Source organism: Thermobia domestica, chromosome 16, assembly GCF_964235325.1.
Source record: "Thermobia domestica chromosome 16, izTheDome1.hap1.1, whole genome shotgun sequence".
NCBI classification, from domain to species: domain Eukaryota; kingdom Metazoa; phylum Arthropoda; class Insecta; order Zygentoma; family Lepismatidae; genus Thermobia; species Thermobia domestica.
In genome coordinates, this window is record NC_137469.1 from 61006907 (window position 1) to 61034790 (window position 27884).

The 27884-nt window shown below is 34.5% G+C and overlaps 1 protein-coding gene across 1 annotated transcript; it reads right to left on the reverse strand.

Moving 5' to 3' along the window:
- Positions 1 to 190: 190 nt before the first annotated feature.
- Positions 191 to 27806, reverse strand: LOC145673085 (spliceosome-associated protein CWC27 homolog). The gene is made up of 9 exons (XM_081742440.1): positions 27652 to 27806; positions 21270 to 21479; positions 19954 to 20154; positions 17349 to 17491; positions 13252 to 13515; positions 11078 to 11212; positions 9578 to 9762; positions 6847 to 6991; positions 191 to 525 (listed from the first exon to the last, which is right to left on the reverse strand). The coding sequence occupies exons 1-9, from the start codon at positions 27691 to 27693 to the stop codon at positions 375 to 377; spliced, it is 1476 nt and encodes a 491-aa protein (XP_081598566.1). The 5' UTR covers positions 27694 to 27806; the 3' UTR covers positions 191 to 374.
- Positions 27807 to 27884: the final 78 nt, after the last annotated feature.

The following is a 27884-nucleotide window of genomic DNA, read 5'->3' on the forward strand; positions in this document are numbered from 1 at the left end:
ATGGTTATGCATTACATATTTAGTTACATCACCACGGCAACAAGCAAGACATTACATAACTTTCCCAGCCTATAGAGGTCAGCACTGGCCTACCCTTTTGTCTGTAATATGTATGTTCAGTGATGACCTTAACCCTTCAGATACTCAGACCACAGTCCAAACTTATGACAAACCTATTAACAACACAACATTATGAGATCTTTGATTCCATTTTATTTTCTCAGAGATACTTCCTTTAACAATAAAAACGTATGCTCCAAGTACATTATCATTCCATAAAAAACTTAATATATCAAAGACATAACAATATTCATAAATACACATATACATCTCTATATACAATACGTTGCATTTACATATAATTAACTTAATTCCTAATTTTTCTTATTGGAACTTTTTTGTTCTCGTCTTCTCTTATTAATAGGATTCCGTGGATCATAAATTTCAAACCAATCGTCGCTTTTGGTGTTCGCATCCTTCGCTAAAATAGGATCATTGGTTTCGAACCTCAACGTATGAGTTAACCTAGAATCAAAACAAGAACACATTTTAGAATAATATCACTTAAAAGTCTATAAGTACTTACACGGTATCTTCAGACTGGATTCCTGACATTCCGTTCGAAAAAAATAAGTTATAATGGCCGCAGAAATGCTTATTTTTGAGGTATTGTCAAATACTTTCCAGACAGACATAGAATTTTCTTTGACACACTTTAAATTGGTATTTTTTTTAACGCATTCCTGTATATTCTCTAATTGTCGTAGTGATATTTTTAAGTTTATTTGTTTAAAAGTCTTCTTTACCGTTTGTTTAAACTAGTTATATTTGCAAAGATAAGCACTTCCGGTATTTGAGACAAATTATTTGCCGCCTTTCATTTGATATTTCTAAAATACCGGTAAATCCAATCACAAAGACAGTACACATCGCACACAAATACAGCACTCGATCGATCTTGAAGGGATGTACGCAGGGGATGGGTCCTGGGGGTTTGAACTCCCTCCCCCGAAATCCCAACTTTTCTGTAAATTTAGTAGAATTTAGGGGTGATTTTACAAATTTTAATATGATTTATTCTCATATTGATTTTGAATCCCCCGCAAAAGCTTTGGACCCTTCCCGAAATAAATTCCTGCGAACATAGCTGGATCTTGGCTAAACTTGGCATGGAAGTAGGTAGACAAATTGCTGGATAGGTATGTGAAATATTTAATTATGTGGACCTTTTGCTTCTCAGTATGGGCTATCAAAGTTAGGATTTGGACTAAGTAGAAAAAAAAAATTGCTATTTAGAAAAGAATCTGGAGAAAATACATACAACAAACCTGTTAAACCGTCTCATGTACCCTCGCTGCTGAAAGGGACGTTAAACTCAAAATGAACTCAACTCAAACCTGTTAAACGTTAAGTAAATGCAATGTGTATTAGTAATAAATGTTGCTAAAAATCAATGAAGGTCGATTTTTATCTACAATCAGGAAATTAATTACTAGTCTCAACATGAATAAGAGGAATACAATACAGAATTTGGGACACCCTATACAATCTACATGAATCGTCTATCTTTTTAATATATTTTCTGGAATTTTAACAATACAATTAATATAAACTATAGTATTCTAGCTTTTGCAAGCCATTTGGCGCACTAAGCGATGCATGGTCGGACATAGATTCCTAACGACATTATTTCTGGCTTCCTTGATACACAGATTACTACTTTTTAATTCAAACAACCTCTCAAACACCCAGGATAACACCACAAATTTACGTGCGCCAAGGAACGCGCGTTTGCCACTCCACCACACAGAAATCAATGGAATACTCAGTTAATGGTGTGATTATGAGTCGAAAAGTCTAGTAACTGCACTAACATCACTAGTTTTTAAAGTTCTAAAGACCAGTGGGGTTACTTTGGTATGTTTAGGATGATCTTCCACAGACCTATTGATTTTCTTAGCGAAATAAATACAGTAACCTCAAAATACAAAAAGCGTAACAACATTTTAGACAAGTGGTTGCTACCTTGAACATGATTTTGGTCATCTACGGATCTAGGTAACACTAATTTTAAAAGAATAATAAAGTATACCCCTCTTTAATTGTGTTTAATTATTGTTAACAAGAATTAAATTTATTATTTTACGTTTTATTTCCAGCAATAATGAAAGGCCAGGAACATTTATTTATTTATTACATACCTGTACTGAAATTTCAAACTTAAAAGTGGAACTTCAATTCTGTCAGCAACAGAGTAACAATAAAAATAACACGACAGCACCTAAAATGTAACGGTTGCATGTAAAATCAGAGCAATTCATTATTTGGTTCAACTGAGAGAAGTTTCTGTACATTCAACTGGAATTCGAAATCTAAAACATCGTGTCCGACAATAGAAAATCTCGGGGCTCACGTAAAGCTTGCAAGTTACCAACCTCTTCAGGGTAGTGAGGATGAAGAGATGGAAAGTGACAAAGATAACTCGACTGTTATTTTGCAGTGTGTATCTGTATAACTTTATTCTATCTTACAAACTTATTTGACGGGTCACAAAAGAAATTCAACCTATAAAATTGATAAACAGTATTTGATTTAAGTTTATATCTATGAAAAAAAAAGTATAAAACACAAGAAGCATAATGTGGATTGCTCTACAAATCAATAAATATCGAAAGAGTACCAACCAGAGGCTTCCCCCTTACCCCTTTCATCATCTAGAAATAATAAGGACGTATCTAGGTAGTCTCCTACCCTGCCTCCTCTTAGATAACGCCAATATTTTATGTTTACTTTATTTGTTTTGATTTCTTGCTGCAATCTAAACGTTTGAATTTTTAAAACTGCTAGGCTTTCACACTTCAGGGATAAAGTAGTCAAAACCAAAATATACAATCACAGCAAAGAAAGCAAGTACATATGCTAAAACAAACAGAATACAACAAAATACACTTTTTGCGAATACGATTCTAGTTCAACTAATTGCGATACAGACACTACAATCGCTTACGCTAACCCACCTAAGTTGTGTTAATCTTAAAGCTTTTTCTTTTCGTAATAATTCTTCGAATTACTTAAGTTAATATTTTTTTTTCTTATCTTCAGGCCTGAAGTACCTAGCTAATAAAAACGTAAACTCATTATTCATTCAGTTTGCCTAAATCTTAGTTTAAGTTTGTATTTCTATATTAAACTAGTAAATGCCTTCACGTGTTAGTGTGCGCAATATTTTTCGTTCACAGACATCTTACAATCCCATTTCACTTTTTCCACTTCAGATTTACAACCCTTTGTTCTTCCCTTCTAGGTCAACTATCAAAGAACGCTGAAACACATCTTTAATTACTTTAAATGACAAATCTAAATATCAAATGTCATGCCTCTAACCTTAAGTAATTCAGAGATATTGACATCACATAACTATAATCTTCATTACCCTCATTCCACGTCAAAGTGTTAGAAGTTTAGCGACTCTTCTCAGCACTGAAGCTATACAGGACCTGGATCTACAGTTTACAGTAGAATCCGAACCACTGTAATGTGTTCAAGTTTTCATGCTCTCCCACCAGCATTCGAACCCGGTACCACGTGGATCAATTATCCTTAGTGGTACTTTATATTACAAATCCTAGGTAGTGTCCAAATTTCAAGTTTCTAGCTTAAGCAATTTGGCCTTGGGTTTGATCAGTCAGTCAGGACTTCTTTGATATGTAGAGATATAACAAAAAGTGACTCAAATATCTGACAAGCATTTGAAACTCAGACAGTCTAAAAACAAACTGAGAAATTAAAAGTCAGATATTACAGTTTTTAGTTTTATTCTTTTAACTGGTGAAACCTAAATAATACTAGCTCAGGAACTGATCCAGATTCTGACAAATGACTAACTGGAGAAGCCTACAAAATATCAGTATAGGGATTCACCCAGATGCTGTCAAATAACAAACTTGAAAAAACTAAAAAATATCAGCTTAGGGATTCATGCTCATTGTGTCAAGTGTTTGATTGGGGAAACCTAAAGAATGCAGCTCAGAGATTCATCCAGGTTATGTCAAATGACCAAGCAGAGAAACCTGAAGAATATAAATCCAGCGATCCACTCAGATTCTTCCAAATAACAAACTGGGGAAACCTAAAGAATATCAGTTCAGGGATTCACCCTGATTATTTCACATGATTACCTGGAGAAACCTAACGAACGTAATTTTATTTATTTATTCATTTACATTTCTGGGCATTACCGGTATCTATGGCCTTAAGCCCATCAAATATGAAGGATATGGCCCTTGACGAACACACTATCCAAGGAAAAGAAGTAACCTGAGATCTGCATGTAAGGTAGCGTTCTGGCAATTGCCTAGTGTGAATGAGGAAAAATCTCATTCAGGACGGTGGAGAACATCTTTTCGACCGAGTGTCTCCACTAGCAGGGTTGGCAAAAACCATGGTTTTTATTAAAAAAACCAAAAAAAAAAAAAACGGTTTTTTTGGTTTAAACCAGGTTTTTATGGTTTAAATGATTTGCTCTATATATTCATATCATATATGGAAAGAAATAAGTTTGTTTCGCCTTGATGTTATTATGCAACAACCGGGTTATGCTGGAAGGGGTCACATAAGCTTAAAGCGGAATAAAAACCGCTTCTCGAGTTACATCCGAGAGAAATTGTCCTCCATTTGAACTCGGAACCAGGACTAATTGGCCACAAATGCGATACGTCTGCCGACTCACTCACGAAGGAATCCTGATAAAAAAAAATACGTTGTACTGATCTTTACATGCTTCTTAATATAACTGTCAAGAGTCATTTCAAAAGGACAAAAAGATAAACAGTTGCACAAGTGAAACCATTCCACAGAATTAATTACATATGAACAATTTCAAAGTACGACGGAGTACAGAAGAACTAATCTAGTTCAAGTTAGTTAACAACGACTTTTATTGGTCCAAATTAAAGACATACACCGACTTAATCTGCATATCAATAAGAAAAGGGAATAAAGATACGAATTATTTGAGTCCGCTTTGGCTCAGACTCATTTATACATAAATAGATACCAAAGATACTTATTTCACTAAATGCCTCTCGTGGGGTCTGTATGACCCCCCCCCCCCCCACACACACAGACACAAAGTACGGCATTTTCGATGTATTTTATCAATAGTAAACATTGAAACGAAACAATATTTAGAATTTTTCTTCGATTGCAATTACATAACAATAATAACAACTACAAAAAAATCACAAAATAAACATTTATAAACTTGTAAAAAAAAAAGTTGCTTTTGTAGTATAATCTTTTTGAGTAATGAATGGGGAATTTAGGTCTGAATATAATACGAATAATATACGGGAGTGAAACATGATAACCCACAAATGTATGTTCAACAAGATTTTACAAACACTTACACTTTTACGAACATTTTTTTGTTTTTTGGTTTAAACCAGTTGGTTTTTTTGAAAAAACCAGCTGGTTTAAACCTTGGTTTTAACCATGGTTTAAACCACCTTGGTTTAAACCAGCCAACCCTGTCCACTAGGAATCGAATTCGGGACCGCCAAAAAACGTAAGATTAGGGATTCATCCAGATTATGTCAAATGAGTACCTGGAGAAACCTAACGAACATAAGCTCAGTGATTCACCCAGATTATGTCAAATAGCAAATTGGAGAAAGCTAAAGAATATCAGCTCAGGAATACACCCAGATTCTCACAAATGACTAACTGGAGAAACCTAAAGAATATAAGCTCAGGTATTCACCCAGATTCTGACAAATGACTGCACGGAGAAACCTAAAGAACATCAAATTAGGGATTAACCCAGATTCTGTCAAAGACAAACTTGAGAAAAAGAACATCCGCTCAAGGATTCAGCCAGATTCTGACAAACCATTAACTGGAGAAACATAAAGAATATCAGCTCAGGAATTCACCCAGATTCTGACAATCGACTAACTGGAGAAACATAAAGAATACCAAATCAGGAATTCAGCCAAATTCTGACAAATGACTAACCGGAAAAAACTGAATAATATAAGCCTAGGTATTCACCCAGAGTCTGACAAACAACTAATTGGAGAAACCTAAAGATTATCAGTTCAGAGATTCACCCAGATTCCGTCAAACGATAAATTGGAGGAACTTAAGAATATCAAATTCACCCAGTTCTGTCAAATGACTAAGTGTAGAAGCCTAAAGAATATCAGCTCAGGAATTTTAAAAGAATTCTGACAAATGAAAACTGGAGAAACCTAACGAATATAAGCTTAGGTATTAACCGGATTCTGACAAATGACTAACTGGAGAAACATAAAGAATACCACTTCAGGAATTCAACCAGATTCTGCCAAATGACAAACTGGAGAAAACTAAATAATATAAGCCTAGGTATTCACCCAGAGTCTGACAAACAACTAATTGGAGAAACCTAAAGATTATCAGTTCAGAGATTCACCCAGATTCCGTCAAACGACTAATTGGAGAAACTTAAGAATGTCAGATTCATCCAGATATGTCACATAACTAAATGCAGAAACCTAAAACATTTCCGGTATTCACCCAGATTCCGAGAAGTGACTAACTGGAGAAACATAAAGAACACCAGTTTAGGAGTTCAACCAGATTCTGTCAAATGACTAACTAGAAATATCTAAAGAATAAAGGTGACATAAACAAGATACTAACCCCATCACCTCCTGTATATAGAGAGGACATGTATCTTTACATTGCCCACAGATCAGATCACCTTTTTAAGAATGTGAACGTACCTTTCTCTTTGTCACATTATGACAATGATACATATTACAGAATTTATACGATATGCTTATGGTTCAACAATTTACTTACCATGCATCATCATCTTCATCTTCCACTTCCACTTCCTTTTCGTTATCAGCAACCTCATCATTTTCTTCCGACTGTTCATTGGCATTCTGAAGTCTTTGTTGGAATTTTGCTAACAAGGCGAGAGTATGACTTTGTCTTGCATCACCTACAAATAATTCAATTGACAATAAATACACAGAACTGACATTGCGTGAATGGGTTGGAAAGAGGGAGATTCTAAAATTAGTTTTCTGTTAAAATAAGCATGGTAAGGTATGCACAAGAACTGTTAAAATTTTTTGAAGTTTCTTTCGTAATTCTCTTATTACATTCTTTCCCAACTTTAGAGTCTTAATTCTTGGCCTTTTGTAAAGAAAATGGCAGTAGGAAACTTTACACGATTTTTTTTTTTAAAGTTTAATGTTCTTCGGCTATGCAATTTAGGTTAAAGGAGACGGATCATTAATAAAAGTGAGTGATTGCAAAATTTAGTTTTGTGCTCTTTAATCGGAAATCGAACCCGGGACCAGGTGCACCAAAGGTACCGGCACTAACCACTAGACCAGTGGAGGTGGTAGTTGAAATTCTTTACAGGACTAACATTAAAATGAGGTACTGAACTTATTTTAACCGTTACATATGTTTGTACAGTAACAATCACGAAACATCCTTCACTCTCTCTCCTAAAATACACATTGTAAATAAGGCATTATGTCGAAAATATATTGACTGATGTACAAACAAAGGCGTTTACTCACGTAGTTATCCACAGGTAACAAGGGCATTCTTGACAACAGAAGTTTCAATTACAGTTTATCTTTTTCAGTACAAATTCTTCAAGAAAACAACTGCTAGAAGAACTACCTTGTTTCCTTAAGAATTTGTACTGACGAAGATAACAAACAAACAGTCATTGATGTCTGCATCCAAGAGTGCCATTGTTGCCTGAAGTAAAAGGCCTTTGTTTATAGTACATATCCATCCTATTAATACAATAAGTAATTTTGATTGATGGATTTACTTGTGCTTTAGAATGCACTTAAGATTCTACCTTAGTTTCCCCTCCCCCTTCTTTAAATTTCAGAATATTCAATACCTTACCCCCAATGATCCTACGTGAGTCTATGACAATCATAAATGGGCAACTAAAAGAGTGAGGTACAAACTCAACCACATTCATTTTCACACGGGTTGAGGGGTTAAATTAAAGTACCTAGAAGTACGCTAAAGTTGGCGGTTCACTGTGCCGTGAACATAGTTGAGTGCGGTTTGGAGAAAACATCCACCTCTGAAGGGTGTTTGTAGAAAGATTTCAAGGTACGTAAATCCATCCAATATAAATTTCATATATGCTCAAGTTTCAGATTTCTAGGAGAAAATATATACTGGCAAAACAAATGATATACTATTATCAACTAAATACTTTAAAAAGAGTGATTTTCGCAATTTTCATTACCTATTTTTTCCCCAATAAATACGTTTTATAAAATAAAATATAACTTATTATTCTTTTAAAAAAAAATAAATTACAAAAAACACTTCCTTTCACAAATCAATTTTACACACACACATTGGACATCTTAAACATTTTACAACCAGTCGGATCTTCTAAAATTTTAACTACCAGCAACATAATGAGTTTTCTGTATTTACTGTATATATTCTTCAAGCCACGTCTAACTTGATATCTTCTGCCACCAATTTTGTAGGGACAATCTACTGATCTTTGAATATTTTAATTGAGAAATTTTCTACCTAAACGCGTAGTGGGTATAAATTCTACAGTATTTCCAGATTTGATATTTTTATCTGGGTCCAGAACCAAAAATTAAGTAATAAAGACAGAAAATTAATCATATAGTTAAAAGCATAAATGATAGACTATTTGGGATGCCGAGGAGGGACAGGTTAGAGTTCAAGTTAATGCACTGATAAGATCATCCTGTGTTTGCCAAAATTGTTACGTTCACCACTGTTTTGTTGTATGAAAATGAAGTTAACTTATAAAACTAAGTTATGAAACTACTAATACGAAGTATTAACTGAGGGATGGTATAAAATGCATGTTTAATATTTAAAAATAAATAAATAAATAAATAAATAAATAAATAAATAAATAAAAACATATTATCTTGCAATAATAAACTATAATACATACTGTTTCAAAGGTTTGGTTACCTCATTCTCGGTATGACTTTTTCAGTTACGTTGCTATTCTGAAAAATCCTGCAACTCAGATAAAATACCTCTTAAATCCTATGCAAATTATAGCTGAAAAAGTCACCACAGACGAGGAGAGTGAAACTTTGAAATAATAAATGTTCTAACTCAATATAAGGATGTACGGTAAGATGTATTTTATCTATTTAAATACTAGCATGGAACTCTATATCAAGGACCAAATAATAAATATAGGCCTTGAAAATGAACCAGGAATGTAAGGCGCTTTTTGGATATATATATACATATTTAAAAAAGCGCTTCTATAAAATAACATTAGATTTTCAAGTTGCATACTTCCTATTTTGCTACTTTTCTTTTGAGACAACAACAACAAAACAAAAGTGTATCTTGTTAGTAAAATTCCCTCTATCTCCTCTTTAATCATGGATATTTCTGTAAGTTGTACAGTTTATGAAAGTTCATTCAGATAAATGACTAAGTAATCTAGTTTTACCGTATGTAATATACCTACAAATATTAAGAAAATGAATTCCTCAAATTAAAGAACAAATAATAATAAATGATTAACCTTTCAGATCCTGTTTCTTTTTTGTCTTGTATTTTTCTTGTTCTTTGAGGTACTCTTCAAGAACAGCATTTGTTTGCTCTCTCTCTTTCCGCTCCTGTTCTTCCTTAACCTCGTTATCAAGTTTTTTCTTTTTAGTTTCCGCCATGTCTCGCTTTAAATTTCGGATTTCCTTACGAATTTCCTCCCTAAAACAAATACAAAACAATATATATAATTAACAGTAATTAAAACCAGAAATTTGACATTCTTTTCACACGTGATTTATTTTTAAACAGTGAATTTCATCACCTTTCGATAGAACGGTGGCTCTTCGCTGGTACAAGATATCTCTAATTCAATGCCAGGCCTATAAGTTCGTGGTGTTGTGGGTTTTCTCTGGGTTCTCGCATTTCCTTCCAAATTCTTATTCGATCAACTCTTCTTTCATTATTTCTTGTCCATCTCCTTTAGCCCACAGGCATACGCGTAGGGCATAAAACTCGTGGTTTCATTTTACTTAAATGTATTTTCACTTTCATTCAGGACTGAGGTGAATCCATAAACTGGCTAGAATATGGATATCTCCTATTTTTCACTATTAATAGTAAATATTAATCCCATTTCACATATTCTGGATTCTGGACACGGATTGCAACACAGAAAAGTAACTCACTTTGAGTAATTTTTTGCCACGAACTTCTGAAAAATGAGAAAAAAAACCTTGAAAACTAAATTCACTATCTGGTCTTTCTCACTGATCTAGTGGCTTGCGCACGTGCCTTAAATACATGAAGTACAAGGTTTGATTCCCAGTGGGAGTATAGCGATCCCACTTCAAACAACAAGTGTCGTCCTGTATATTATGGGTACTGACAAAAGACATACACACAAATCAATGACATAAATAAAATATGAATTCTTCTACAAGTATTCGGATGGCGCGAGCAACTTGGATCCTCTAGCCTCGTTCAATAATCACATAAATGATGAAAACGAAATTTTGCAGGAAAATACTTTTCAGTTTAAATTCGAACAAATTTACTTTAAAATTAAAAATCTTTATTTTCATAATTGATCTTCACTCCCTTCAAACCATATAAACTTATTCTGTTACTTTCAAGTGGGAGAGGGCATAAAGAAATACATACAATGAAGATGGTGAATTTTCAACAGAAGCCAATTTACCTATCGAACTGCTATTCGCCGAGACCAGACAATTGACGCTCATACTTTCACACGCTGTCTTATTTAACGGGATAGCAAAAAAGAAAGATAACAATATAATACGAGTACAAGATGAAAAAAATATTGGGAAAATATATATTTAAAAATGTTTGTGCACCAAATAGTTTCAGACAATGGAAATAGATTAATGATTTGATGTTTCTAAATAACAACAAAACTCTCAAAATGTAAATTACACAGAAATAAACAATCCAAGAATTTTGATCAGAATATAACTTATACTCTATTATTTTTATTATTATTTTTTTTTTTTAAAAAAAGAATGGATTGACTTACGCTTTCTTCAACCTTTCCTTCTTCTTTTCTTGTCCGAATACGTATTCTTCCTCTTCTTCTTCTTCTTCTTCTTCCACTTTCGGTTCATTTAATTCTTTCTTTTTAAGCTTATTCTTTATTACTTCCATTCGTTTCCTAAAAAGAGAGAAAATAATATATAAAGTAATACGTCAATACTCTATTCGATGCATCAGTTTGTTCCACTTAGGGCTTACCATATCCAATTTCACCGAAAGATGGTACTGGAATCAACAGAAATAGACAAATGATAAGTTGAGTTTCGAATCAATTTATTTTTCAACAATTTTGAAATACGTAAAGAAAGTTGTGATAAATTGTATTTTTATACCGCTGGCGGGTATTGTTTGATGCTATCGATTGTATAATAATTTATTACATAGTAGATTATGAAATTTAACGCAATTTCGTTCATAATATAAAAACTGTATTATACCTTTTTAATATTTCTACGCGGACTTTTGGACATATGCGAGGTACCTCTGGGCGCAGGTTGAACGACCAGTAGGTAAGGAGGGCCAGGACCCAAGGTCCCCCTGGGTCAGCTCGGGATACCTGGATTGGGTTGGACTCTGCAGGGCAGTGGTCACACCGTGAGATTCGGTAACTTAACTGGAGACTCTGTACTCCACGAGAGAGATGAGCTTGCCGCATAAGTTGGTTGGGTGCCAACGCTACTTACGCGGTAGGTTCGTACTAGCTAGCGGAGCTTCCTCCACCAGTGAGGCCTTTTATCCAGTTATCCAGCTTTGAAGCTGTTAAGTCTGATGGGCTTGACCCATTACTTCCGTAAGGAGGTTTAGTATGTAGGGTACTCCTAGATAGTATGTAGGTGACCAGTCACACCTGAAATATTTTTAAGCATTCTGCTGCAACGACCATAAGTCACAAGGTTGGTCCACAAGAATAGGGTAATTAATTCAGCCCATAGAGGGCAAACGTGAGTGCGGTGAACACACAAGGCGGTTTTCGGACAAATTTTACCCGGACGAAATTCACCAAAAGACACAGACACAGGGTAGAACATAATAACTTCGTAAAAAAAATGCACCTAGGACAAAATCTCCCCGGAAAAGTAACTTTTAATGAAGCCTCTGTCACTTCCTCAAGGGACAGAGCTGTTAATCAACATTTAAAAACCATTAGTATTTTAGTCAGAATAGTAAACTTTTAATGAGGTGCAAGTGTGTGTGTATGTGTTTGTGTTTTCATAAGATTTTCACATAGAAAGAGTCACCTAGAGCCATAAATTTTATATACATATATATCTTTATCAGATCTAATCGCGTACGAAGCTGTTTTTCGACTTTCAACTTACGGAAGGACTGAGGAATCAAAATTTATGCAAAACATAAGGGCAGTGAAGCACAGTGCATGTGAGGTAGGCAACCCAAGTGTTCTTCCTGTGGTTGAGGTTGCATAATTTTTAGACCTTTAAATTCTTTTGCATTAACCTACTCTTTCCGTGCGAAGAACGGGCATATCAGCTGGCCCAAGAGTCGATAAGGACAATGTCGAAGGCATCGCTCATCGATATATTTCACTCATTTCTTTCGAGGATTTTACATAAACAGTATTCTTCTTGTGTGAAGAACGGGTATTTCAGCTACTACGTAAAAGTTCTTTAACTCATTAATTTTAATTTAATGTGTATAAATGCATAAGCGTGTCACAGATGTGTATAAGTTACAAATACATATGAGTTGTATCAAGAAATGAAGAAGCAACATTTAAGAAGCAAGACTCTCACACTGCTAGTGTCTAAAAGACTCACACGTTGGTAGTATGAAAAAGAATTATCAAATCTTCAGTTCTTTCATAAAAGAAATCGATGAAAAAAAAATGTTCTACATAAACAACCATTTTAAGTATAGGTCTTTTTCTTTTTTTCTTTCAATTTTAGAACCCTTGGACCGAAAGTGCGAAATATACTTATAAAGTCATACGGTTTTGATGTGAGAGACTTAACCTAATGAACAAGACCACAGAATAAGTGGATGTAAAGGAAAATGCTTACAGACACAATCAATGACGTATCTGTTTCACTTACCTCCTTAACAGTTAAGATTAAAATGAGTCAGTTACTATCGCTAAGTTAATGTGCTTTTTTTTTTCTCCTTTTAATTTACGAAATAAAGAAATAATAAAATCATTACCTTTCATCCTCGCTGTCTGTATCCTCACGAGTCTCATCTGCTTGTTCATCTCCACTCAAATGCTCATCGCTACTTTCAGATTTCTTGCGTTTCTTTTTCTTCTTCGCTTTCACATCTGTGTCGATGGCTGGTTGTGAGCTAAGTTTTGGGTCATTCAGTAAATCATGCGTTGATTTACTTTTACCTGCAAATTTCTTATTGGCTTCCAAAGTTTCTTCCTCATCTTCTTCAGCTTCCTCACCAAAGGAAAGCAATTTGAAATTTCTTTCGAAAATAGAAAAACAGAGAAACATCAACATATAACTTATATATCATATCTTTTGATGTAATATAATTTTTTTTTTTTTGGGGGGGGGGGGTGCATGCAGAAAGTAATTTATCGCAAAGAATTTCAAGCTCCTTATTTTTTGGTACATTACATAGAATATAAAACACATTTGAAAATATTATAAGACTACGTTCTTGATTATTGCTATTTAATGTATCTTTGCCGCCATCTCATAATGTTTCTATCGGACATTGCTGGGATTTAAATGATACACATAGCCTGCACTATAGGAGTGGAAAGTATCTTCTTCTCTTGATGTCCCCTCACCCAAAAAATCTATTTAATAACGAAAGTAACATGAACAATTTGCCCTGAAATATACGATATTTTTCTGGAATAACAGAAAATAGGATTTTATATTTCTGTGCTGTCAGCATCTATGGCCATGTTAGCCTGTCACATTTGAGGGATGACGTCCCTCGACGAGCACACTATCCAGGGAAAGGGAAAGGATTGGGGAAGGAAGAAAGCAGTCTGGGATCTATACGTTAGATACGATCTCGGCATTTGCCTGGCGTGAATGAGGAAATCCCAGGGAAACTTCATTCAGGATGACTGGCATGAAAAAGCTTTTTACATTTTTTCGACCGAATGCCTCCACCGGGAATCGAACCTGGGATCGCTCGCACGGGGAATAACAGAAAATGATTAAAATATCTTGTGAATCTTTGTTGGTAATAGCTTTTCAAAGTGTGTAAGGTTGGCGAACTTGAAGTAACAGCTATATTACAAGAGTGCTGCGGGGGTGTCTTCTGTAATCAAACATCAAAGTAGAACAGCGCTTTTGATTGAAATATTTGTCTTTCGAAACTATTACGTTAAAATCATGTGATTATCGATATGAGTAGTCTATAGCAACACATATCTAAAAATGACATAATATAATTTCTCCGACTAACTGATATAGTGCCTTCCCAATATATATATATATATATATAGATAGATAGATAGATATAGATATACAGCGCCCTTTTCATGCAGCTAGTCTACCCCTGACCACTACATGTACTTGCTCTAAATGTTCCCCAAAACGAAGACAAAGATCATTTACCTACTTAAAGGATCATCATATCTATCTTAACACTAAGTCAGGAATATATGAAATAAAATGTATTTGATAAGATAGTTTTTTAGTGCATGAACAACTACTGTTAAGAAAACCTCGAATGCAATCAAGTTGACACACAATAAAACCATAAAAATAAATAAACATAGAGTATCAGTAAGTGTTAAGAATCTTATTTGAAATCAGAAATAGAATTAGATTGTGATATACAATGAATAACGGAAAATGCCATTCCTTAATTTGAACAGTTAAATTAACTGTAGTTTCCAAGGCTAAATGGGCAACGAGAGTAAATTGTTCTCACTAAAAACATAACACTGGATGTAAACAACCTTTCTTTTGCCAACTGTAACATTTATCCCAATCTTTTCTTGGCACTGTGTTGGTTTCCAGTATATTTTTATCTTCTACTTACTAATTCACCTTGTTGAACTGACTTTCCTTCTTCTTTCGGCCCCATATTTAACTACTAAAATTATCGAGCGAACTTTTTAAAATAAAGTTTATTGTTACTATTTAGTTAAATGAACTTAACATGGAAAAGGATTTGTTAAACCTCAAGTAAAAAAATGGTTTCTTTTTTTTTAAAAAAGAAAAAAGAACTGTAAGATCCTAAAAGATGAATCTCGCGGAAATAGGAATAAAAAGTAGAAACTGAATCCAGTTAGCTAGACAGAAGTCAATGGAGAGCTTTGGTGAATATGGAATTAAATCTTTGAGTTCCACAAGCCACAGTTAGTTTTTGGTTAGTAATGACCCTAAAAGTTACATTGTATCCTGATTATCTTGTTTTATGTTATTACTTTTTTTTTTTTTTTTTTTTCATGGTTCTTATGTTTCAGTTAACTGCTATCCAAGTTTTAATGTTCTATTTTGTTAATATATATTCATTCAAATATCGCTAAATGTAATTTGAAGTTTACCAAGCAGAGAAAATATAACATCTCTCTCTGATATGTTACGGACAGGAACAGATAAATTTGTGAAGAAAAAAAGAAAGGAAAATTATTATTACTCTAAATATTATTCTTGAAAATTCATGTCGGAAGATATTGTTTATTTGATGTAATAACGTTTTAAAAATCATCAGAAGTTGTGTAAAACTATCTGAATTTGCATGTAACTGATAATTGGCAAAGCAAAATGCATTTAATTGTGTGTTAATTTACGTTCGTTACTCTGAAAACAAATATCCGAATTTTAGTTTTAGAATGTTGTTTACCACCGTTGATATATTTAGCTAAAAACCTTTTTGGTCCCGCCGGTCATTCCCTTTTATGTCTAATTACCAGTACATTAAATAATTCATTATGGAGTTAGAATGTGGAGAGTTTAATCACGAATCAGTCTGGAATTTCATTTTTATCAAAATCCTGCTCATTATGGTTTAAATCTATTTCAGCTATTCCTAACTGTAATATCGACAAGAAACGTTAATATGAGTAATTACTGGTATTTTACAAAGAAATGTCTAGTCATGGGAGAACAGATTTATTGAAATATATTTGCCATCACAAGTAGCATTAGAATTTAAGAAGTAGTGACCTCATAAAATATGATATGATAAATAATGATAATAATGAAGACGACACGTGTAATAATGAAGATGACACGTGGCGTTAAATTATTGAAATAAAAGATTAAAATGAAACTGAAGAGTAATGACAGAAACTGCGACGACGTTAAGTGAAAACATACGGTACGACATACGATAATTAATTATGAAAATAAGTTAATATTCAGTAGGAAGTAGATGATTCGAACTTTCCGACTGTATATTCATTTCTAATCTACTAATTATGTTATCCGATATACTTTCAATTGATTACATTTGTATTATATTCTATACCTTATCGTTGAATGCGTCTAATTCTGTCTACCTATATACCCTAGCCGGTGAACGATGATTTCTGACAGCTTTGCACAAGGCCACGGCGAGCGAGCAGAAGACAGCAGGTCAACCAATCTTAGGCTCAGAACCTGTCGTGTCTTCATGGTAACTTTCACACTCACTCCCTCTCACCCTCAACGAGGAAGCAGACGATTTTTCCCTTGCGCGAGAAGCACATGGCAACACCGCACTCCTCAAAGTCGTCCTCGCGAGCTGAGCTTTCAGAAATCATCGTTCGCCGGCCAGGGTATAGGTATATGTCTTCTAAACGTATGATGTGTTTATTAATTATTTATATATATACGCAAAAGTGGAAACAACCGTAAAACTTTCAATTATAATAGAATTTGAACGACATTCAAATTCTCAATTCCATAGCAAGATGTTGTCAATTTCGTTCGCTTTCATCGCTTAGATAAATTATATATTAAATAGTATAATTAAATGAATAGTTCTTCTTCGGTATTAATAAATAACTTGGTGAACATTTCCTGTCGATGGTCGCTGTACTCACTCGGTCTCCGATCTTCTGAGACAGTTCTAACAAGCGTTTCTTTTTGGGAACTTGTTAACACGGAAATTTCTGGGCTAACTTAAACACCTGGTCAGAAAAAACACACGAGAAGATAAGTTTTCAGTTAACAACTAAACGCCAGACATCACATACTTAAGACTGACATAGTTAAAACATTCACAAAAACCGAAAACTAGGTAAAACAGCAACTTTTTTTTTTTTTTGAATTATCATTTCAAGTAAGTGAAAGGTTTAAGTTACATTTCTATTAATATTTATTTCAAGTGGCTTTACTTACTTGACACCCGTTTTCTTTTCCTTTTTCGTTTTCTCCTCTTTGTTCGATTGAGATTTAGGAAGTACTCGGGGAACAATATCTGGAAACGGGTTGCTCAACACAGTTGCTTTGGTTATTTTGTGTGGATATAATGGTCGGTCGTCCTGAAAATTATCAACAATTATTACTTAATTAAGCTGACCTGCTTAACAACTTAGTTTTGTAAGCTGTTAGATCAAACTGTTGTGAGGTATACTAAAGGTATTCTTCAGGAACATCATACAAAAAGTAACTGTATTTTGTATTACACAAACGTTTCTTGGATAGTAATTTCTATCGAAACATTGACTTTAGAAGCATTTAGGTATTTAGGGACAAAACGGTAGTCTGCGACGAAGGCACAGTAAATCAGAATAGCCTAACACGCATTAACGTAAATGGGTTATGATGAATGAATGGAAAAAAGATACCTACGGCATCACTACTCATATATTGGAGTGTATCATGTACAGGTAGTCCTAAGTCCATCTGCCAAGACAGGGTGTATTATGACGCCAGTTCCTCTTTAATTTGCACCATGTTGATTGCGCTTATTTTCAGTGCTCCCTATACCGAATTCCGTATTACACAGAGTTACTTAATTTTCAAATTCCTACATTATATGTATGTTTGTGCTCAACAAGGCATGTGAAACTTTTGAAAGCGGCACCCAAACAAAAAGTCTATCATACAAAACTTGGTGAAGACGTGGCGTAAGAGAGTATTTTTCATACTCAAAACAGGGATCTACTTGATCGTACTTCAGCTGATGTTCAGAATATTCGTATAAGTGTACTAACTTCCTATATTTCGTGTCGTGTATGGAAAACTCGAAAACGAAATAAAATGAAACATGTATCTTTAAGCTTAAGTGGTCCCATGCTACACATCAACAAAGATACGGTCCACATCAGTGAGGTGCACCCAGGAGGACTTTCAGCAAAATCTGTGGCCACAACCTTCTGCAGATTTATAGATTCATGAAATTTTTCTTGCTGGTTTATTTGAATGGAGCCGCAAGACTGTCTATGTCATAAGCACTATGACAAGGACCCATATGTGAATCGATGCCCAGGGAAGAGTTCAGAAAGTTAAGTCTAGTAAGTGTTCAAATTCGAACTCGAATTTACCTTAGGAAACAACGCGGCGCCACCACTGTTTAGTTCAGTGCGAACTCAGAACGTCTTGACAATAGCCTTGTACCACAATTTCCACTGTAGACGGTTTCTAGGAAGCATACCAAGGGGAATCTTCTGAGGTTCACCTTTATAGGTTACTCACAGGTCCCGGAGAATGGTGATACGACGTGAGGAGACTGTTCTGTACTGTAAATCTGTAGAAATCCATAGGCATCTGATGACCTCACCGTCCTCAAATGAAATAGCCTTGATGCATGCGGTTGTCTCCATTCGTTCCAGAAATCTGTGGGTAGAATGAGAGATCTTGATGAAGCCTTCTCTTGGCACAAGCTAGCTTTATGGTATTTCTATAGAGACGAGGTAGGTCTTCTGTGTAAATATTATAGGTGTCAGTATGTGTTACTGACAGTATGCAAAGTTGATTAGGCACCTGGCGAATAGTGAATCGTCGGTATACCAATATCCTTTGACGACCATAAATTCTGCCGAGAAAGCTATCTTGATAATGACGGATAAGTTCTGGACGGGCTTTTTGGTCTGCCAAATTTTGAAATAATCGGATATGTCAATTAAAGCTTCATCTAGGATACCACCGAATATTCACTTGTCACCAGACAGATGCGCTTGTAGGGGTGTTTGTAGTCGATCTTTTTCTCTCAACGATGGGCCTCACTTACGTAATATTCTCGAAGCTTAAATACTTTTTGTAAATTTAATTTTTCGCGCAGGGTGCGGTTTTCAGTTTTCTGGCACACCTGTAGCTGTGTGGGCATCGTAGATCGTGTGTGTGGAGAGGTTAGAGGGCTAGTCGGCATAACTTCTGGGAGGCACATGGAGTACCTACACTGCACGGTCGCATTCAACCCTCTGATTGGGTGAAGTATAGCTGCAATATCTTAGTTTTTATATCGCTTAATTATATTCTTGATAGTAGACAATTCTATGGTGCATAAATTTTCTCTGCACTGTTTTTTAAATTTTAGACAGAAAATTTGGCGAGGAAAAATGCAGCAATAAGGAAACGAAACAAGGGAGGCAGGGAGGGATTACAATAGGCGAAGGAGTGCAAGAGGAAAACTTGTTTCTCTTGAAGTACCCTATAACTTGATTCTTGCTTCCTTTTATGTGAAAGCTGCTGCCTGTAACTGAGATTTAGATAAGATGGGTTTGGAAAGTAAAGTAATTTGAAGGTTGACAAAATTGTAGTGAAATTTGGCAGGAACAATTCGTTTGGAATGAATGAAATTTCATTTACCAAATAATAATTTGTTTGCTAAGTTATTATATCTAAATTTCCAACTCCATACAAGCGATAGTTCAGATGAAAGTAGGCTCGGATTAATACAGCGTTAATCGAAATTATACATTGAAAGCAGATAACAAGATAGGTCCATTATACTTAAGTATTAAATACCGTACACTTTCGATCAGTAAATACTATACAATACCTTATCAACAAGACCATCCTCCAGTTTAAGCATATTATACATAGTATCGCCGGCAATTTTACCAAAAATAGTATGTTTATTTTGAAGCTCAGGAGTTGGTCCAAGCGTAAAAAAGAACTGCGATGCATTGTCATCCTGACCACTATTTGCCAATGCAAGCAAGCCACGTCTGTTGAATCGAAGACGAGAATGAAACTCGCTCTGTAACAGAAAAAAAAGAACACGTATAAAGATAAATATATATATATACCCAAAACTACTTTCACGTAGAAAAAATAAATTCCTCCACTACTTGTATACAGAACAGCTATTTCTCGAAAGTTCTGGTGTAAACAGATTCTGCAAATACTACTTTCATTGCATTGGAACTCACCTAAAGGTCTTCTTTTCCACTTTGAAATGTAAAAGATCTTCTTAGATTACTTTTTCGTGGTTCTCCCTAAACACTTTAAAACAGACCATTTGGGATAGGATAAGGTTTTACTCATAAAATAGGTTAAATGAGTTAAAATGGAAGGAAAGTTAGAAATGTGAATAGTTTAAAAAAAATAAAAATAAAAAAAAAACTACGATCAACAAATAATATACACGAGTAAATGCATAATTTGGCCTTATCTATTGCATAAATATGAGAGTTTGATTAGTTCTCAGGAATGAACTCACGCTATGCACCTCCGAACATATACTGGATAAACACTTCACGGTAACTTTGTAAATATTCTACGGACTGGAACAGGTCTATTGCATAAAGTATATTTCTGTAGCGATGACTCTACCGATTGTTAGTTTCTCAGTCTATACAATTAGTTTCTCTTATTTTATTACAAAACCAACACAAACCCACTGTTTTTATCTGAAATTGTACTTAGTTTACAATTTCAACAAAATACATACAAATGGCTTAAATATACATTTAGCTTAATTTTGTACATTATTAAAAAATGAATAAGAAAAGCATGACAACGCTTCAGTGATCCCGAATAAACAATGCCCGATGGCAGAACTCTGTCTTTCTGCGATGAGCTTTTGTAAGTCAAAAGTTTTCTTCAGGAATCCTGCAAAAATTTTCTATATAAGAAACGCTTGTGATTCTTAAAAATACGCTTTACGCGACGTAAAAAACAGTACAAACTATATTTATGCGAGTAGTTCGTCCATTTAAGACATCTACACACAGCAGGTATGTTTTTATACTTTTCTGTTGGCTATTTTTGTCTCCTCTGCCAATTTTACTGCACAGGCGCGGCAAATTTTCTGCGATCGCGGCATGTTCTGCTATGGGGGAAACAATGTAATATAATTTCAAACAAACTTACCTTAAATGGTCGTCCATATATTGATTCGCCACCAGTCCCTGTTCCTGTAGGATCACCACCTTGTACTATGAATCCTTTCACAACTCTGTGGAAAATTGTTCCGTTGTAATAGCCTTCTAGACACAACTGGACAAAGTTGCGGCATGCCTTTGGGGCTTCTTTCGACCATAGTTCTATATCTATATCCCCAACTGTAGTTTCAAGAAGAACCTGAACGCAGAAGAAAAAATAAATAAATAAAATAATGCTATTTCATATCAACATCTACAGTCCCTAGCAAAAATGGATACTTATTTTATCAAGCACTTGGGAACATATGGACCAATTTGGTCGTAGTTTCTTTTGATTTCTAGTTTGTAATTTGTTAAAGAGATAGATCAAACACTTACTTCGTTGATTGCGTCCGAAAATTTTCCTGTACAGTTCAACCACTTATTCTGTGGCCTTGTTCATCAGATTAAGTCAACCACAGGAAAATCGGATCGCTTTATAAACACATTTTGCACCTTCAATGCAAGGGTCTACAATTAAAAAAAAATAAATAAATGAAATAAAATAATAATAATAATAATAACTGGATGTTTACGTATTTTTTTTCCAGTGATTTCTTTATGAAGAACTGCAGATTTTAACAATTCTTTTGTATACGCTAACAATGAGTAAGTTCTATAGACACTAAGAGCGTAGGAATCTCTCTTAGCCACTGCTTCTTTTCCTAATGTTGTACAACAATTAAATTATTAATAGTTATTTAAGGAATTATTGAATATCTAACCATTAACATGCATTGAAATTCAAATTCATTAACATTTAGCGCTAACACGTTGTGTGTGACATCTAAACTGCTTCAAACCTTCTTTGTTGTAACCGTATTTGTTTTGCTTGTAGGTAGGTCAAGCTGTAAACTGAAAACAATTTGGGGAATCACCACACTTTGACAAAACATTTAAATTTCGTATTTTAAATTCTAAATGTATACGGAGATGCAAAATAGCTGTGGAAATAGAAATCATGTAAAATTATATGTAGCTTGATTTTGACAAATAGAGGTCAGTTATTTTTCTTTTGGTCTTTTTTTTTTTTTTTTTTTTTTTTGAGTGTACCCGAGGCATTACACACGGGTTGGTATCACTGCGGTACGATCTCGTTAATAACTAACATTCATTCTATAATATCTTTGGAAAATACACATTTTTAGGTCTCTAGAATATTTTTCTTGTTCCTGGTTTCCAGAATTTATACTGAATTATGTATATTACTTGTTTATTTCCCACCGCGCCGAAAGTTCCGCGACACAGAGAATCACTGGTTTAAGTCTCAAGAAATGAATTTCAATGTTGAAATATTTCATACGATTTCTTAAGAAACAAATGTAGAATGTGAAAGCTAGCAGGAATCCTCTTCCTTTTATCTTCTATAGCATTGCTTACTAATAACAAGAAGTTCGCTTTATATTCATAAAAATGACCGCTGTTTAGTCAGTAAATACACAAAATCGGTCAATTCATTTCTAAGGAAGATTTGAGAAAAAAAAAAGAAAGAAAATAGAAGTGACTGAAAGGTATACAAATCATAACGAAGGAGATCTCGAGTTCGATACTCAGTGGGAGAGTGTTAAAATCTGAATGCATTACGGTGCTTCGAATTCTACCTTAAATTGTAAATCCACGTCTCATATAGCCTAGGTGTTGAAAGGGACGATAAACTCCAATCCCAACCAACCAATCAAATCATAAAGAAAGAGAACAGACCAGGTGTTGAGTTTGCGTTTTTGTGTTCCACGTTGATTTGTTTATGCAATACCGAGGTTTTGAAAGATTGGATCTAACGTAAGTATTAACATAGGCTTCCAACCGCGACCGAAGTTTGAATCTGAAAGCAACAAGTACACATTCACCTTTAATTGGTCATTTGTACAGAGGGATTTTTTTCAACAAGTTTGTTCGTAAGGGTTTGTGTTTCGAAATTTCTGCCTACTTGAATCCTTTCGCTAACTAACCCTATCCTTCATTTGTATGAAGATCAAATATTGTTACCTGTATGGTACGTCACGGGATATTATTTTCCTTCTTAATCCATCCCCACAGGTAAAAATATTGGCTCTTTTATATAAATTAGTGCATTAATAAGCATACATTGATGTAGTTATCATTCATTTGTTTTCGTTTGTGAAGTGTCTGAAACGAGAAAAGGATTGTTCAGTTCATCGAAATAGTTTTTACGGAAGACTTTTCAATGCAATATTTCTTTCGAAGCCACAGAAATTAACAGAAGAACTTTATCTAATCACAAGAAGTGTGCGAGTTGTTTCATGTGTACCAAATTGTGAAAAATTCTTATCGAAGACAGGTGTGTTCAAGAAAAGTGAACGTGGACAAATTTTCTATAACAGGATAAGAAGAATGTAAAAGCTCACACAAATTAATTTTAAAGTAATACGCTATTTTACTTTTCAAGATTTGTTACAATGACGAATCTCTATAATATGAAGCTAATTTAGAAGCAAAACTTAATAAGAAATGAAGAACCACCGAGTGTGCTTAGAAACTGAAACGGAATCGTTATAAACGTTTTCTAAGTTTTTTTTCTTTTCTTTTTTTGTCTATTTGAGTATTTTAATACGAAATTGTGTTCGCAACTGATCTTCACCAAATTTTCTTCGTGATAAAAGTCATCAAAAGGAATGTTCTTAAGCCATTTTTTTCTATTTTTAATCACCTGGGTGGCTGAGAACAGTAGCCGTAAAACTATTCCACATACTTCGGTATTTGTTATTGTAGCTATCAACTAGTTCATTTTAGAATGAGAATCCTACTTGCACTTTTTTTTTCGGTTGGAGGGGGAGGGGGGACGTCGTGCAATATCAACCTTGGAAGGCTATCTACTGATTTTGCCTTAACGTTTGGCTTGGGATTAACTAAACTTTTCACATAATCAGTCCTCAAAATAGAATTTGAGAATGTTAAAATCGGTATGTATTCAACGAAGAGAACATCTAAATTCGTTGTTCTGTCAAATATAACGTTAATAGCTCGGTGAGAAAATTCACGAAACCAATTAATGCTTCATGAGTAGAACATTAAGCCAATACCTGTTACTTCATTCATGCAGTCATTTAAGTAAATTTAAATTTCAACCATTACGTGTATCATTTTTGCGTCTATATTTGGTTTAGCATAAAAAGGAAAGTGTTCTATTGATCTGTGATTAATATATAAGTTAGAAATACTGAAAACTATACATTCGATGGAATCACGTTCAAATTCGTCGTTCCGTTGAAATATACTGTCATTAGACCAGAAGGTAAGAAAATTCATGAAATAAAGTTCAGACCTACCGGTGGTCTAGTAGCTTGCACATGGCCCCAGGTTCGATTCCCAGTGGAAATGTTACAGGAGCCGTGCGTGCGCAATAGAACAAGAAAAATAATTTAAAAAAAAAAAAAAAATCAAGTTAAGTTTTAATATATATAGTATAAACTGTGAAGTACACAGATTCGTACGTGTACTGCATAAATTTGTATCCTACAGAAGACTGCGAATAGCGCCTGCGGCGTCCTAATTATCAGTGCTACTCTTTTTCTTTGTTATCTATCGCTTTCTCTTAGTACCACACTTCCCGGTGGTCACGAAACAAATCCACTCACACAAGCATATCTAGTAAAAGTGAACAGTCAACAGAACAAAAATAGTTTTCACGGAATGTAATTTTCAAAAATTACTATTTGATTTCAGTTAGTGTCTCAGCAAGTCTATATGAAACGTGGACCTATAATTTAACGTGGAATCCGAACATGAGCTCCCGTTGGGAATGAAACTCTGGGTTTCTCGCGTCTAAGGTGCATACGCTATCCATATAGCAACCAGGGAGCTCGGTACGTTAAGTTTGTAAGCTACTCAGTGATTGTGAATAGCGCCCACCCCTGCGCCTTTGATGGCCTCTCTTCTGCTCTCCACATTATTCGCTAAGGTTACGAATCAAATTCTCTTGTGCAAACATACGTAGTAAAACGAAACAATTGATACTAAAATAATAGTTTTTATGCCATAATAGTTTGCACCCATACTGTAAACCTGTATGCAGTTAATAGGCAGCTGTCAAAATAAGTCCAGAATATATTACAGTAGTAATTACACCAAGAAACGTAATGCTAAGATATGTTACCTATTATTATTCTGGGAACCATTACAGTTTATTTGACTATAGATTTGGAAAATATACGGAAGAAATATTTAATATTACTTCGAAAGAGGAATGTATAAATAATCAAAATAAATGGAGAAATCCGTAATAATGTTGGAAAATGTAATCCTAAGTGTATGCTTTTAACTACGTACTAGTCCACAAGGAAATCACGATAAGCTCAATTCCTTAATAAATGCAGTGTCTTAAGTCATGATCTGTAACGATACAAATATCCGAAAATTGCCACCTAGTAACAAGAGGAACGCAGTGTTTTCATTATTTTCGTTTACGCATATATCCACTTGATCCCTAAGGACGCACCGTCGCATGAGTCTACCAACTTCACCATGCCCTTACACGCGTTAGATATAATACTTGGTTTTAGTGCCCATCTAGCACAGATTTTTCTTGTACTGTCGATTTTACGCTGTATTTCTGCACGCTGAATTTATGTTCAAAATGGTTAAGCCTAACTAAGGTAAATCTGCTCCCAAGAACGCAACTATTCCCGTAAGAAACAAGGAACTCAAAGTCGATGTTTTAATGAAAGAAGTATATAAAGCATGCATTCATGTGGTCCCATAAACTGGGCTTCTACTATTAATATGTCCGCTAATTTACGTCCATTTATATTTACGCGTTACTGTACCTTAATTTTAGTTAGCCTATTTCTGCCTTAATAAGTAAGCCTAGGAATATCGTTTATTTAAATAAGAGGCTTACATTTAATTCAAGGGGCCAAACTTTTTTTTTTTTTTTTTTTTTTTTTAAAAAGTTACAATTTCGCTAATTTCTGTAAATCTTAATTTGTTTCAAGGTAACTACTTGCATCATTGTATTCATAGTCCCTTATACATGCTTTCGGTAAGTACTTACAGTATCTAAATTACTGTACTGCGCATTTCTCATTTCTACAATATCTATTTCTATTTCATTCTTAAATGAGACACAAATCAATAATGTTTCCTTTAGTTCAATTAATTTCTCTTATAAAGCTACTTTTTACCTACATCTGGCCCCCTTTATTTAAACATTCCCCAAAGATTCTTACGTATTTGTCTTTGCTGTGTATATTAAGAATACGTTTTATCTACGGTGCCCCAACCACACTGATATGGATAGGTCTTTGTACCGTAAGTAAGTCCAAGATGCTAACTGTTAGGTTAGGTTGGGGTCCTTGTCCGAATTTATTGGGGTTTAAATTTCTAAAATCGGTGTTGGTGTAGTGTGGCAAAAGTAAACCTGCACGCTAAAATCTACGGAAGAAATATGTTCCTTGTTTTCACAATAGGATTGTGTAAGTAGTCAAAATATATTGGGATCTTACCTCTAAGATTTATAACAAAGGTAGAAATACGAAATGCAAATTGTGCTCTCTACCACATAGTACTCCATAACGAAGACATGATGAAGTGAAATGGCATGTGAAGGGAATTAGGTGATTATAGAAGTGTCGCATAACTGTCACAAGCAAGGTGTGTGTTTCTACGATGTATTGTGATGACGTGTTATTCCACTAGTCTCGCTATTATATCCAGTTACCCACATGCTACATGCGGGCCTTGCTGCCTCGTTCCTGCCCTGACTCTTGTTATATAGTATTTGTGCTTTTCAGTGGCCATCTAGAAGTTGGTATTATGTTTTCAAGTGACTCTCTGGAAGTTGGTTTTATGTTTTTAAGTTCGTTTGTATGATGTGTAGTAGTTTTTATGTCGGATATAGTATACGAGAGTGCCTCATCATTTAGCGAGGACTCACGAAGTGCAGTCTTTTAAGGATTATTCATTGAGGATATAGGAACTTGAAAATGAGGTAAAAATGCGACTTTCATTTAATTACTGAGTAATATAAAATAAAATGTACGTCGGTTTGCGTTTCGTTTCGTTGTGTTTTATGGTATGCGAAGAATAATAATGTGCCCTTGTACGTAGTGTATGAGTATATGTGGGGGATTTGAAACACATATCGCATGTCACGTGCACGTGGATGCTTCTTACTACTTCTAAATGTAATAAAATCATTTTTATACGTAGTGCAACAGTAGGAAGTATCCACGCGCACAGATCATGAGGCACTGTTGTATACTATTACCGTACGAGTGTATTTGCTACTAAAAGAAATTCACTTTTCATGAAAAGTAACCCCCATAAAATAAGATAGCACGTGAAAACAAGGTTGACATAATTTCCTAAATTACCTTTCCACTTGTTGGTGGTTCTTGTATATAAATAGTGCTCATATTGATTACGCTATTCTAACTAATAAATTGCAGATGCATTTATAATTCCCGTTTTCGCCAATTGTAAACAAAAACTATATCCTAAAAAAAAAAAACGTAGTGTTGAATCTGTGACGAACGTGCTTAGCCGGAAATGTCGGAGCAGCGTAACCCTTTCTATTCTTCTCTGTATATTTTTTTATATTTTCTAC